The sequence below is a fragment of the Arabidopsis lyrata genome (genome assembly GCF_000004255.2).
Source record: "Arabidopsis lyrata subsp. lyrata unplaced genomic scaffold ARALYscaffold_3, whole genome shotgun sequence".
Taxonomy (NCBI): Eukaryota; Viridiplantae; Streptophyta; class Magnoliopsida; order Brassicales; family Brassicaceae; genus Arabidopsis; species Arabidopsis lyrata.
In genome coordinates, this window is record NW_003302553.1 from 21,595,449 (window position 1) to 21,611,171 (window position 15,723).

General features: G+C 36.3%; 1 protein-coding gene across 3 annotated transcripts; it reads right to left on the reverse strand.

Moving 5' to 3' along the window:
• Positions 1–11,943: 11,943 nt before the first annotated feature.
• On the reverse strand, positions 11,944–14,446 carry LOC9322151. 3 transcript variants are annotated; one of them, XM_021032464.1, is made up of 4 exons: positions 14,110–14,446; positions 13,463–13,625; positions 12,971–13,263; positions 11,944–12,836 (listed from the first exon to the last, which is right to left on the reverse strand). In XM_021032464.1, exons 2-4 carry the CDS (start codon positions 13,584–13,586, stop codon positions 12,108–12,110), a joined length of 1,146 nt encoding a protein of 381 aa, XP_020888123.1. In that variant the 5' UTR covers positions 13,587–13,625; positions 14,110–14,446; the 3' UTR covers positions 11,944–12,107. The 3 variants fall into 3 exon arrangements, with proteins under 3 accessions (XP_020888123.1, XP_020888124.1, XP_020888122.1); XM_021032465.1 differs by lacking the exon at positions 14,110–14,446 and adding an exon at positions 13,760–13,859; XM_021032463.1 differs by lacking the exon at positions 14,110–14,446 and having other exon boundaries at positions 13,463–13,858.
• Positions 14,447–15,723: the final 1,277 nt, after the last annotated feature.

Sequence of the window (15,723 nt, forward strand, 5' to 3'; positions counted from 1 at the left end):
TGAGCCTCTCCCATAAATGTTCTTTAACTTCTTCACTTCTTCTCTTTTTTTTCTTTTTTTTTTTTAAACTCGTAATGGGCTTCGGCCCCTTTTTATTTATGGAAATATTTACAACTTTCCTTTCTTTTCAAATATTCTCGGAGATGCGCCTTTTAATGCAGGATCCGTTCGAGGGCATAAATCTCTCCGCGAATCACTCCATTCCTTGGATAGAATCCGCAGCTTGTTAGGGATATGACGTTCTTATAAATTATAGTCTCAATTTCCCTTTACTTCTCACCATTCTTTTCATTTTAGTAGGTATGGAGTTCAATCTTCGCTGTTCAGAATCTATGCCCGACTTCTCCAGAATCGGAATGATAAACGAAGATGTTCCAAATGAGCCAAGCAGGCAGCCTCCTCCACTTCGCGGTTTCTTGAGATCTCAGATCCGAGCCCCATGTGCTTTGATCAGGGATCTCCCAATCAGAGACCAAGGAACAGCGACGGCGTTCATAGAGACACTTGAGCTTCAACACCGGAAGCTTATGTCGGAAAAGAGGAGACTTCGGAAGAGGATTAACCGGATGCAACGCAGGCTTACTACGGTGTCAAGAGATCTTCACATCCTTGAATCTCACCCCGGAAAGTGGATTGAGCTTGGAATTTCTGACTTTGCTCGAATTCCGGACTGCATGATGCCGATCCTCGATCTTGCTGGTCAAGGAGTTGAAGTGTTCTGCTCGTCAACAAGATTTCCATAATCCGAAGTGTACGATGAGGGACATTCCGTCTTTTAAATAACGCTTTATTTCCAATCTCTTGTATGTTCGCATAGCCGAACCTTTATTTGCTTCACTTGTTCGCACAATCGAACCTTTTTCCTTTAATAAAGAAATAAAACAAATTTTTATTAATAGCTGAACTCGTTTCCGAGCTGCCTACGTACCCATCTCGGGATCAAGCCACACCGTAGTTCATGTACAAAAACAATGCATAAAGCTTTAAACATAAAACTTCTTTAAGTTGATCACATTCCAAGGTCGCTTGACTGGATTGTCTTCTAAGTCTTTCAGCCTATAAACACCGTTCCGAACCACTTCGGTAATAATGTAAGGTCCTTCCCAATTAATACCAAGTTTACCAGCACCTTCTTCTTTTTTGTTGTCAAAGACGCGCCTTAATACATAATCTCCCACGAAGAACGGCCTACTTTTAACCTTGGAATTGTAATACCGGGCTGCTGCCTGCTGGTAATTCTGGATCCGAATTAGAGCTTGATCACGCCTTTCATTTATGGTATCTAGTGAATCATTAAGCATTGCTGAATTTTCTTCCTCATTTAACGGTGCTTCTGTTCGGCGAAGTCCGGGCACATTGAGTTCAGCTGGTACTACCGCCTCCATGCCATAAACCAAAGAGAATGGAGTTTCTCCTGTAGGTCGCCTAGGGGTTGTACGATAGGCCCACAGGACGGGTTGGAGTTCTTCATACCATCCTCCCTTTAGATGACTTAAGCGTTTCTTGAGATTGCTTAATATTGTCTTGTTCGCGGCTTCAGCTTGACCTTTTCCTTGCGGATATCGTGGAGTAGAATAGCTAACTTTGATTCCCCAGTCCGCACAAAAGGCATCAAACTCGTGTGAAATGAATTGTGGTCCATTATCAGTGACTATTTCGTATGGAACTCCATGTCGACATATAATGTTTTTCCAAATAAAGGTTTTCACCGCCGAATCCTTGATACCAACATATGCCTCAGCTTCAATCCATTTTGAAAAGTAGTCCGTAAGGACTAAAAGGTACTGTACACCTCGAGTTGATTTGTGCAATGGTCCAATGATGTCCATTGACCACCTCATAAACGGGTATGGGGCGGAAATGGAGGAGAATAATTCCGACGGTTGATGGATCAATGGTGCATGGAGTTGACAGCGCTTGCATCTTTGGGCGAACTTAACACAATCTGTGATCATAGTGGGCCAAAAATACCCCATTCTTTTAACTTTAAAAGCCATAGCTCTTCCTGATGAATGACTCCCGCATAATCCTTCATGCACCTCGCTCATGACGATTTTGACTTCGGGCCCAAAAATGCATAATAGGTAAGGGTCACTGACGCCTCGTCTATATAACGCATCCTTTGACAGACAAAATTTCGCGCTAACGACTTTCATTTTCCTGGCCTGCCATTTATTCTTTGGGAGTTCACCTGTCATGATGTAGTGCTTTATTGGCTCCCTCCAGTCAGCCCCCCAGTCTTTAGCCGGAATTTGGTGAACCTTGTGAAATACTCGTGGCTCTGGTTCGGGATGCTCGTTTGGTTCAAGAACATCCTCCTCGATTAACGGTTCGGTTTCTAATATTGTTTCTGGAATTACATCTTCAGTTGAGGCAACGGGTTCCTTATTAGATGTATTTGATCCCCTTGACTTCCTCCGTTTATTGGGTGGCGGTTCGATCTCTGGTTCGCCACGGTCGCGTGCCGCTGCTCGAGACCTTGTAACGACGAGGGTTTCTTTGCTGTCTTGAATGCTTCGCTCCGAAATGCATTCTACTGGAATAACTCTTTTCAACTCAGGATCTGATGTTGATGCCAATGCTGCAAGTGCGTCCGCAGTTGTATTCTCTCCCCGAGGTATGCGGATTAGTTCAAATTTCGAGAAATTTTTAGATAAATCCTTCACCACTTCGAGGTACGCTTCCATTCTTGAGTCTTTGGCTTCATAGTCTCCATTAAATTGGTTAACTACTAATTGCGAATCGCAATAAGCCAATATTTCCTTAGCTCCAACTCCTTGTGCTAATCGAAGTCCGGCAATCAGGGCTTCGTATTCTGCCTCGTTGTTGGAAGCATTGAATAACAACCGGAATGACTGTTCTAGAATTTCTGACGTTGGAGACTCCAACTTGATTCCCACTCCGGATCCTTGTTTTGTTAAAGACCCATCTACGTGTAATTTCCAAGTTTGGTTCTCCGGTTGTTCTATCATTCCAAGTATTGGTAGTTCGGTCAGGAAATCTGCTAAGACCTGAACCTTCATACTGATCCGGCTTTTGAACTCTATGTCGTACTCGCTTAATTCCACCGCCCATTTCGCCAATCGTCCGGACTGGTTTGGACTATGAAGTATTGTTCAGAGTGGCTGGTTGGTTAATACCTCAATCGGATGGGATTGAAAGTACGGGCGCAGCTTCCGAGCCGATATCACCACCGCGAGTGCGAGTTTTTCCATCATTGTGTATCTGGTCTCCGGATCCGTCATTGACTTGCTCACGTAGTAAATTGGTTTCTGCTCCCCACGGTCTTCCCGAACCAAGACTCCACTAACCGCGTGGTTCGAAACCGACACGTATAAATAAAGTTTTTCATCCACTTCCGGCTTGGACAATATAGGCGGAGTGGTTAAGTATGCTTTAAGCTGCCCAAAAGCTTCTTCACACTTCTCATCCCAAAGGAATCCTTTGTTCCCTTTTAGAATTTGGTAGAAAGGTAACGACTTATCTGTTGATCTCGAGATAAAACGATTCAAAGCCGCAATCCGCCCCGTCAACCGTTGTACTTCTTTGAAGTTTCTTGGAGACGGCATGTTTAGAAAGGCGTTAATTTGATTTGGATTGGCTTCAATCCCTCTTTCTGTCACGATATAGCCAAGAAATTCTCCAGATGGGACTCCAAATGTGCACTTCGCCGGGTTCAGCTTCATTTGATATTTATTGAGAATATCAAAACATTCCTCCAAATGCTTAACGTGATCTTCTTTCTTTAACGATTTAACAACCATATCATCTATGTAGACTTCCATTGTCTTCCCGAGGTGATTGTGGAACATTTTGTTAACCAAACGTTGGTAAGTTGCTCCTGCATTTTTCAAACCAAAAGGCATTACCTTGTAACAATAGATACCTCTATCAGTGATGAATGACGTCTTTTCTTGATCTTCGGGGTTCATCATTATTTGATTATAACCCGAGAAGGCGTCCATGAATGTTAACAGCTCGTTCCCAGCGGTGGACTCTACAAGGCGATCTATATGTGGGAGCGGGAAACTATCTTTGGGACATGCTTTATTTAGGTCTGTGAAATCGATGCAAACCCTATCTTTCCCATTCTTCTTTTTGACAACGACAGTGTTTGCCACCCATTCCGGATATTGCACTTCTCTTATGGACCCTATCTTCAAAAGTTTATCCACTTCGTCGTTTACTATTTTTGCTCGCTCCACTCCGAGCTTTCTTCTTTTCTGTTTCACCGGCTTGAAGCTCGGATCTACATTTAGCTCGTGACAAATTATAATTGGATCTATACCAGGCATGTCTGCTGCTGACCATGCAAACGATGTTTTGTTTCTCTTTAAAAGTTCGATCAAAGCTTCTTTTATCTGGCCAGTCAGAGTTGCTCCAATTCGAATTTTCCGGTCCGGCTTGTCTTCCTCCAACACCACTTCGATTACTACATCATCTTTCTTCTGCCCGCTAGGAAATTTTGTTCTTAGTCCCTCTTTTACGGGCTTCGTTAGTTGCTATTGAATCTTCATACGGTGGCTAGCTAGGTAACACGTCCGTGAAGCTTCTTGATCTCCCCGAATTGTTTCCACCCCATTTGATGTTGGAAATTTGATACATTGATGGTATGTAGAGGGGACTGCTTTCATTCGATGAATCCAGGGAGTCCCAAGGATGATGTTGTAAGCTGCGGGTTTATCGAAGACAACGAAGTCCACGATCTTCGATACCTTCTTGGCAAGGACCGGTAGCTTGATTGTTCCGAGAGACATTGCTGACTCGCTTGTGAACGCAACTAATGGAGATGGGGGTCCTACTATGTCTCCTCGGCTGATTCCCATTCTTTCTAGAGTACTTAAAAAGATCAAATCGACCGAACTGCCTGTATCTATAAGGATCCTTGATACTTCGAAGTTAGCCACGTCAAGGGTAACGACTAGAGCATCGTCATGCGGCCTTTCGAGGTACCGCGTTTCTTCTTCATTAAATGATATCGATGCACCTTGAAAATCGACTTCCTCGTTTAAGCTTGCTTTGAGTAGGATATTTCGTCTATGTTTCTTGATGGAACTTATCGAATCTCCGCAAAACTTGGAACCTCCTAGAATCACATTAATCTTACCCTTCGAACTCCTTGGTTCTTCCTCGTTGGATAACCTTGGTCTTTTGGAATCTTGATCTTTGGAGTTTTCCTTCGCTTCGTTGTATTCCTTCACAAAATCTTTTATATTGAATTTGGAAAGATCTCCACTGGCCCAAAGCTCTGCGAGGTGCTTTTTAAGAACGCTGCAATCCTTGGTTAAATGCCCGGTTACTTTATGAATATCGCAATATAGACTTTCATCACGGACCCAAGTGTTTGATCTTCCTTTCCCTTGGAATTGCTTTCCGACGGTACTGTTGAAGGGTGCGACCCAAATTTCCTTGGTCCTTTGCTCTCCCTAGACTCGAACTTCTTGGTAGGGACGGTGATTGCCGGCTTTTCTTGTTTATTCCTTTTGGCAAAACTTTCTTTTTCGTCCTCTACCTCCATCCAGTTATTCGCGCGGAAGAGTGCATCCTGAATTGTGTCTGGTTTATGAAGTATTAAGTCTTCTTTAAACCTTGAATCATGTCGCAATCCTTTTCGTAGGGCAGATAAAGCTGATTGCTGCGAGATTCTTGGGAGCTTTGATAGCACTTTTTTGAATTTGGTGATAAAAACTCGAAGCGACTCATTAGATCCTTGCGATAAGTTCCAAAGATCGGCATCCGAAACGCTTTTATCCATAAGGATGGAGTATGCTTTAAGAATACGGCTGATAGTTCGTCGAAATTGCTGATCGAACCCGGCTCTAATTGGGTAAACCACATTAGAGCTTGGCCACATAGATTCTCCGAAAAAAGCTTGCAATAGCCTGCGTCCTCATCAGCTTCATCCAACTCGACTCTTCCAGCAGCGATCAGAAAAGCTGCGAGATAGCTTTTTGGATCCTCCAATCCGCTGTAAGGGTCCAACTTGAGTTTCCGTGAATCTTTGATCCTCAAACTTGCAATTCGCGAGATGAAAGGTGTTCGCCTAGCCTCTTCAATGACTCGATTGATGTCTGGCTCCGAACTTGTAGCTTGATGAAATTTTGATTTCATTTCTTTTAATTCCTGGCTAACCTTCCTCATGGTCTCAAACTGGTCGAGGTTCTCCTGCTCGTATTGAGCTGCAAGTTGTTCTTCATCTCCGAGCTGTGTCTCTTCTTCCAGCGTCTGAGCCACGTTATTAGTAGCACCAGGAGTTGTTTGCCCGCTGGTTTCATTCCGTGCAGCGGAACTTGGCGAGTTGAATATCCCTCTTCGGATTCCCACAAGGTTTCCTGCACTTAAAGAGCGAACACGAGTTTGTATAGTATTGACGTTTTGACTAAGAGATACCTGGGATGTTTGCAACGTATCGACGGCTTTTTCCACATCCGAGAACTTTTGTGATATGTCCGACATGGTTTGCTGCATTAGCTTTGAGGGTTTCAGCCAATGATGTCTCAACGGTGTCTCCTCCGGACATTGTTGCTTATCTCGGAAGTGTGATAAAGGAAAAATCTGACCACTCAAGAATCCTAATCTGTCCCCACAGACGGCGCCAAAATGTGGATGTCGGATTCACACACTCAAGTATTTTGTTAAGTAGGAAAGATTATTCTTGAGGGACAAAATGAATATGTAAAAGTTTGTAAATTGCTACGAAAATTGCTATAGTATTTCTTTTTTTGAGAAGATGATCCCCTTTACATGGCCATTGGCCTTTATATTTATACTTAGAGAAACGACATTAAAATGAATAATTAAGTACAATTATTCCTTCTTAAATGTGTCCGTTTTGATTCCTTGACTTTAATGCTCAACGTTTGAATTTGAGTTGACTCTGATCTTCGTGGGCCTCGCCTTTTCGGCCCAAGTGTCCTTGAACCATCTTACCCATGCCTTCTACATCGAACTCATGTCTCAATGCAATCACTTCGGATTCTCGAAGTGGTGACAACCACTTCGACCGTTCCTTCGGCTCATGGGTCCGATGGGCTTCATTCTTTATGGGCCATTATCTTGACTACGTGGCAATCTTTGGTTGGTCTCGTACTTCTGGTGCGGGATCCGACACCAACAAAAGTGGTCGTATATTTGGTAATTAAAGGTCATAGATTATCTTCATTCTTCTTTGGAAAAAATAAACAGAGACAAAATCATCTTCAATCTCCCATATCTTAACATTTTCTTCTCCTAGAGTTTTCGATTATGAGATTACACCATATAATTGAAAAATTGTGGTGACGATCAAGTAAATAAGCAGAGAGAAAGAGAGATCGAGATCGTCAGCAAAAGCCGCCGCCATATTTTGACCCTTAACCGTCGCCGCCTCCCGCCTAACCGTCCGCCAGGTATTGCAGCACCGGAGATGTCGTCGATCAATCAGACTGATGAAATAGAGGACATTATGGCTTGCGTAACGGCTTTGGAAGCTGCTCTGTTGCCATGTTTACCCGCTGGAGAGCTTCAAGTCATCGACGGCTCTTGTCATCCTTTATAGAGATCTGATGATTTGTGGATTGGTAAACGCAAATTGCGTATACTCTGATGACTTTTCTACATTCATTGACAGGCTATATATAGAGATACTTGATGTCAAGGTTAGGTGTGATTGCGAATCTAGAGAAAATTGGTAAGCAAGCATAAAATCTCCGAAATATCAATTATATTAAGTAATACAAATGATTTACTATTTAGATAAGGAATATGCTACTAATAAGGAGTGTTAGTGTAGTAATTATTTATTATATCCTTTATTTTCTCGATCTCTATAGCTAGCAAATGGAGAAAATCTTGATTGAATTTAGATTACATGTATTTTGATTAGAATTAAAATAAAAGATTTAGTATTTAGATAAGGAATATGCTACTAAGAAAGAATGTTAGTGTACTTATTAGTTTCTATGCCCAATATTTTCAAGATCACGTTCGCTATTAGGAATATTTTTGAGGGAGTTCAGTTGGGATTCACAACTAATAATCGAGATTTACAAACTAATTAATGTCGATTTTGATTTAATGTTGTAAGAGGAAATTTCGGAAATATCCGAAATTGAAACCGGGTCACTCGTTTTTTTTAAAAAAACCCACCCAACCAATGACATTCTTTGTAAATACATTCCAACTCCAGGATTTATTTGCTAAAAGTCATCCAAAAATGTATATATAGATTACATATAATTATCTAAGAAGTAATCTTCAATTAATGCTAAATTTTAAATAAAGATTACCTAAATAATAATAACACAAGTGTAACATATATACATATAAAACACTTAAAATTAAAATTTTCATAATATATAACTTAAAATAAACATAATCCCTAAATATATAATTAAGAAATAAAAAAATAATAATGAAAATTTCATAGTAATACCAATGTTATTAAATATGGACAAACAAATAACAAAAAATTAATAACTTATTAAAAATCTATATATATATATATATGGACAAACAAATAACAAAAAATTAATAACTTATTAAAAATCTCTCTCTCTCTCTCTCTCTCTCTCTCTCTATATATATATATATATATATATAATGGGAGAGTTTTCTCTCCTCTTAGGGTCTCTACATCATCACCAAATTAATATGATGGATCCCACCAATAATTATTTCAAAATATTTAATTTTATAGTTAATTACATATAATTATCTAAGAAGTAATCTTCAATTAATGCACAATTTTAAATAAAGATTACTTGAATATTAACAACACAAGTGTAACACATATACATATAAAACACTTAAAATTAAATTTTTCTTAATATATAACTTAAAATAAACATAATCCCTAAATATATAATTAAGAAATAAAAAATAATAAATAAAATTTCATAGTAATACCAATGTTATTTAAGATGGACAAACAAATAACAAAAAAATAATAACTTATTAAAAATAAAAAAATAAAAAGTTTAAAAACTATCGATAAGGAAACCTTAAATATAATTTAGGATGAATAAGAGAATTGAATTGAAATGGAAGGGTATAAGAGTTATTTTTGTAGTAACAAGAAGATATTCATATTTCCTGAAAACATTAACTTAAAAAGATGATAATAAAGTAGAAGTAATCTATTTAAGATAATATTATTGTTTAGATAAAAAAAATAAATGGTTAAATGTTATAGTAAATGTATGATAGTATAAGTTTTTTAACGTAGAAGAAATAATTCATGTTTAAACTTGGAAATTATATTTCAAGAGAGTAAAAGTATAAATTCACATTGACGAAAAAAAAAGAAAGATTAATTGTATCTTAATATTAAAATGTAATAAAATTTAACAATAAAAATAATACAATTATATCTATATTATTATTTGCTTTCTAAATAAAAAAAGGTAAAAATATTTACATATAGGTAAAATTATAAATAAGTGTTGAGAAAATTTTCACATATATATCTTCCGTAAAATTATATTACGCTGAAGCATGAAAATCATATAATTAGTAAGAGAAAATAGACTAAGAATATGAAAATGAGAAATTAGTTTTGAGTTAAGAATGAATTCAAAGTTTTATTATATGTAGGTGAGCATAGAAGATAAAAAATGAGTAGAAATTGGGAGACGAACAAGTGCATCATAGAAGATGACGAAAAACTGATAGAGAAAAAATGTTTGAAGAGAAATTGACCAATGTTTGAAACATCGGATATATGTATATACATGACTAAAGTAAATTCATTCAATATATGTATATACTATCAGATAGTTTGGTTTAGTAAATCAGACTATCATATTCAACATCGGATTAAACCGTTGAGGCATATGATTAAGCGTTGTATGATAGATAAGATAAGGACATTCATGATTTAGTTAAAACTTTTCTTAATGCATGATTGTCTTGCTTCAATAGGTAAATTGTGCTCTTCAAACTTATTGAAGCGGCATGAATATTACGTTTATACATTTTCATAAATTGATGTTCAAATTCAGTAAATTTACTTTTAGTTTGGGGTAAGATTAGGTCAAAACTTCGAGACAAATATACTTATAAGATCTGTTTATGGAATAAAGTCTCTTTTTGACAAAAGTTCATGGATGGCTACTTGAGTCCGAGTCATCTTATATTACTTTTGTTAATACGTGGTACATACCAAATATTTTTGATAATTTCTATGTTGTATATTGTTATGAATTTATATAGTTTTGAAATTTAAATGATTATGATTATTTTTAACATTTTGTATTGTGGCCGGTTTAATTTGATATCCCGCGCAACTCTCGTCGAGTAAATCTAGTGTAATTAATTAGGAATTCATATACACATGTATAAAAGAAAAATCATATTTTTAACCTTCAAAATATTACCGGTAGCACTTTAAACTTCGAAAGAATTCCACTAACATCATAAACCACCAAGATAATTTTACTAACACTTTAAACCTCCAAACTAGCTTTCATGTTTGCACCGCCATAAAAGATGATAGAACATTAAATTTAAATTTAAATTTATTTTATTATTTATTATAATTTTACGATTAATAAAAAAAGTGCAAATTTTTTATTAAGTTCACTATATCCACCGGAGAGAGTGAAAACCGAAAACGCTTCTGGATCAATCTCTCAATTGATTCTCCGATATGGATAATGTTTTATTTTTCGGCTAAGCTTTGATATTCCTTGTTTTTTGTTATTCTAATTTAAACTTTTCTTGTACCTTAGATTCGACATTATTTGATTTCTATTCTTCTACTTTAAACTTCTCTTGTGCTTCAGTCTCTAGTTTCAGAGGTTTATCAAGAAATTTCATGGTCAGACGGTGAATAAACAAAGAAGATGAAGTTTTTTTTAAAAAAGATTTTTATTAATTGTAATAAATAATAAAATTAATTTAGATTTAAATTAAATTAAATAAATTTATATTAAACATACAGAAATTAATTGTTCCGTCATTTTTATGACGATACAAACAAAAAAGTTAGTTTAGAGGTACAAAGTGTTAGTAAAATTATTATGGTGGTTTATAGTGTTAGTGAAATTCTTTCGAGATTTAAAGCGTTACCCAGTGACATTTTGAAAGTTAAGAATGTAATTTTTTCCATGTATAAATATCAGATAGTAGAAAAATGGTTTGATATTTAATGGGTTGAGAGCCCATCCTCAAGCTCTTTATTGTATAACTGAATCAGACCTGTGGTATCTTGATGTGGGAGATCATCATCAAGAGAAAGAACTTATGAAACAAAAGAATGAAAGAGAGAATTGTTTTTGTTTATGGACAAAAAAAAAGTCCAAAATAGATCAAATTTGCTATTTTGTTATTGAAAATATAATATGAAAAGAGGTTATTTAATCATATAAGTTTTTACAAGAAGTTATTTATTCAAATTTTCAATAATTAAAAAATGTAGAAAGCTGAAATGCTAGTGAAGAAAAGAAGAAGCTGATTATGCTCAAAGTTTACTTGCTGTGTTTCTTTGATTAGCACAAGATTGCATTATGGAATACACACATACGTTTAGTGGTAAACATACTGACTTTACTTTGAGATATAACTAGTGATTATTCCCACGTACGTTGATTCTTCGCCAAAAAGAAAAATCCTGTGATAAAATAGTTGGAAGTGACAAAATTTGACATTTTATATATTATAAAAAATAATATCGAATTGACTAAAATCTTGTTACTTAAATCCCCAAAAACATTTAATGGTAAACATACTGACTTTACTTTGAGGAATAATGATTTAAAATGTGTATAATGATTTCAAACCCAAATTGAATAAACAAAAAGATGGTAAATGAGATTCCAGTCCAAACTCTCAATTTCTTTAGAAAACATATGGTACAATAATTCATATACCTACTTGTAAATATTAGCATTGTATTAAATAGCAGAAATAATACAAGACATGTGAATAAAAACAAAGTAATTTATTGATGTAAGAAGAAATACATAAAAAGAACAAAGTAATTTATTCTCACCAAAAATAATTAAACAAGAAAATAATACTCTTGGTGAATAATTCACCTTAATGACTCAGATCAGGTTTTACATAAACTAAACATTAGTATTAATAATCTTCAGTATTAGGCTTTTTTTTACTTATATTAACAAACATCACAGAAGTTCATCAAGAAATGACTTCCCTTTATATTTCTCGACCTTAAATCCCATCTCCTCCATCCGCAACCGCTCTGTCTCGAGCTCAGCCAGCTCTGCTTTCATCTCCTCGACCCTCAACCTCGCTTCCGCTACTTCCTTCTCAATCCGAGCCAAATCAGCTTCTTGAATCTCCATTTCTTGTTTCTTAAACCTCACCAATCCTTCTTGCCTCTCTTTCTCTGAGTCTGTGTTCTCTTGATACTGAGCAAACTCCTCAAGAACCGAACGCATCCAGCCAACATCGATGTTCACAGACTCCAAATCCTTGAGAACCGCGACCACCTCTTTTACTTTTAGTTCGGTCAACTGCCCGACCGGAGTTGATCCAAGTTCTTGCATCAATGAGCATAGGCACTCTAGGTATCGGGATCGCATTGATGCTGATTCTAGCTTGCAGTTTGCAGCTATGTCTCCGTGTTTGTCGATGATTGACTGTAAGATTGTGGAAACACTTGAGTTCACACGGTATTTTCCAACAGAAACACACGAGTCCGACATTACTGATATAAGGTCTAGCTCCACTCCCTCCTCATAATCATTGTTTTCATCATCATCATCATCATCATTGGCGCATGACCTTGGAGGGCTTACAACATTAAACACACTAATCTCACTGGCTGTTTCATTCTTGCCACTGTGGTCATGCCCTCGAGGTCGTGGTGATACAGGTTTGCCACCATCAGCCTGAACAATAATGAAACAAAACAGAACATTTTAAGATCACACTCTCTGCTTGAAGATCATACATAAAAACCAAGACTCTACGGGTCTCTAACACCTACGTAGATGTTAAGTGAGAGAGGGTAATTAAGAAATACCATTCTGTTTGGGGATAGAGGAACAGTTCTTGATGGCTTCTCTGCCTTATGGTTGAACGAATCATGCTGACCGTTGATGTCAATAGAGATTTCATCAGGTGATAGAGAGGGGAACGATTTGTTCGCTTCTGGAACCGTCGTCTTCTTGACAGCTACTGGTGAAGGTCTTGATTGATGAATCTTTGGGGAATTAGCAGCACCGTTCTGATAGTTCCTTGTACTCAGAGGTGACAGTGGCTGTGACTCCGTCTTTTTCTTACCAAAACTCCCAGGGAGGCTAAGAATCTTTGCACCTGTAATAAACAAATCAAGAATGAGAAAAGAAAGGAAAACAACTTTGCAGATCCATTGAAAGCTAAAGCCTTGATCAAATTACAAACAACCCTCCAAGAATTATCCTTGAAGCAATACACAAAGAAAGACAAAGACAGATTTTATCCATCACAACAGAAGCATACTCAGAGATTAACGGATCAAACATAGTGAAAGTACCTTGCTTCTTTGAATGCTTATTTCCACGGCCTTGAGAGATCTTCTCTAAACAATCTGAAGCACATTCATGGAAAGGATTCGAAGAATATCGACAATCCGGGTGAGCTTTCCGGTTGACATCCATAGCTTAAATCAATATCTAGATTCAATCAGAAGCAAAGAACTGCAAACAACACAACACAAACAAGAAGCCTATCAGCATAAAAAGAACCAAGCTCATCAAGAACTAACAAATGTGGCTTCTCGAGTTGAATAAAGTCACTTCAAGGTATGTCATAAAGGTCAAGACTTTAGAACCTCAAATCAATATTTTTCAAAAGGGTTACAAAAATCAAACACTAGCATATAATTCAACAACTCCAATCTGGGTTTTCCACCAAAAGAGAGAGAGAAAAAGAAGACAACTTTACCAAAACATATACATAAAGAAACTTTAAAACTTTGGTACCAAAACGATCCCACAATAATAACTCGGATCAAACAAAAAAAAAATCAAAACTTTATTATGAAACATCGTTTTCTTCATTGAATTTATTGAGAAATAAAAGCAGACCCACAAAAATCTCTTTAACTATAAGAATAAAGCACCGATTTTTACGATCAAAGCTTTAAACTTTCTTTCACACACAAGAGAAAGAGAGAGTTACCGGGAAAATGGTAATGGTGAAGAAAGGTCTTGAGCAGAGAAGATGGAAGTAAAAAGAGATTTTGTAGAGGAAGTATATAAGAACTAAGAAGAAGAAGAAGAAGAAGAGGTTTTGATCTGACTTTGCATACATTTGATTTGACCAAAAGCTTTTAAAAATTGAAGAGAATCGTTGAAGATTCGACGAGACTGACTATTAAATTAAACAATAAATGGGCATGAGAATGAAGGTAGAAGTTGTAATCAATCAAAGGCTTCGAGAAGTTGACAACAAGGAAGCTGAGACGAGAAAAGGGAACAAAAGAAAAGCTGATCCTCTCCTCATAGTTCACACCTACTAATTTAGTCACGTGTGGGGACCTAATAGCTTCTAATTTCATTTTACTTTCTCTTTGGTTTAAGCTTTTTATTTAGTAAAAAATGCGAATTTAATATCTAGTTAGGTGTTAATGGGCATCAGTCGTTCTCACCGTGCATCTGGAAGTATGTTTAAGATTTCTTTGATTCTTGGTTTTGAGAGAACGGTTATCATCGGCTTAATAGGGGGAAGTAGATGTTATCGTTAGGTTAGTGGTAGACATTTTTGGTAAATCTCGTTCGTAGGTTCTTTGTAAATTGGGGATGTTTTGTTATGTAAAAGGTTAGTTTTTTTTTTTCCAGGTTTAAACCATTTTGCTTATGTTGTTACTTTAAGATTTCAATCTTTTTCGATTTTGGTTTTAAAATTTATGTTTTGTAATTTTAGTGTCTATCGTTTTTTTTTTGCATTAGGAATACATTTCGGAAAATCATGTGTGTTCTGGCGGTGTTTCTAAATTTTTTTACTCTTTTACTGGCTTAGTTTCCTTTGTTTGGGTCATTGAATTCTTTGTTTGATTCCACAACAAACTTTAATAGTAAAAATCAGATGACAAAAAAAAATTACAGTTGGGTGGAATAAATTTTGCATGATAATGTGTGAAAGATGAAAAGAAAAAACAATATGCAATATGGTACACATATTTGAATGTGAAAATTATAATAAAGTAATAAACAATACTTGAAATATATTGTAAATACAAATGTTAACCTCTATATATATTGTATCTTATTGCCAAGCAGAGTTAACCTCCAAGTTAACAATTGCTATTTCAAATTACCGGTAGAGTTCCAATGGGAGAAATCGTGGTCACTATGGGATAGCATGGGAGAAAATGTGTAAGGTTAGAGAAGAACGAGGTTATTGAGGTAACTTGGGAAGCAAGACATATCTTGCGGACCAAGTATGTGAATCATCAAGTCTGCGAAGCCCGTGAAGCCGAAGTCGAAGAATATTTTAGATATCTTATTGTGATAAAGATTAAGAGATTTAGAATATTTACTTATTCATGTTTACATATTTCCTATTCTAATTAGGTTAAACATAAGTTAGCCTCTATATATACTTATATTATGTACCCGCGCGTTGCGCGGGATTTTAGTTTTAATTTTTTTTTATCAATGCGAATCTTTGAATATAAATCTAATCAATTAAATTTTACTTTTTTACTTTATTTTTTTTCTTCCAATTTTACTTTATTTGTTTTCTTCCAATTTTACTTTATTCAGTGCATTATCATTCCAAAGTAGTAAAAAC

Bases quoted from the DNA above. Each gene is read 5' to 3' on its own strand.
- LOC9322151 (XM_021032464.1), bottom strand. From the start codon at position 13,586: ATGGATGTCAACCGGAAAGCTCACCCGGATTGTCGATATTCTTCGAAT. The intron at 13,264-13,462 runs GTACTTTCACTA...TGTTTATTACAG, and splicing joins TAAGCATTCAAAGAAGCAAG to GTGCAAAGATTCTTAGCCTC. The intron at 12,837-12,970 runs GTATTTCTTAAT...ATTATTGTTCAG, and splicing joins CTCTATCCCCAAACAGAATG to GCTGATGGTGGCAAACCTGT.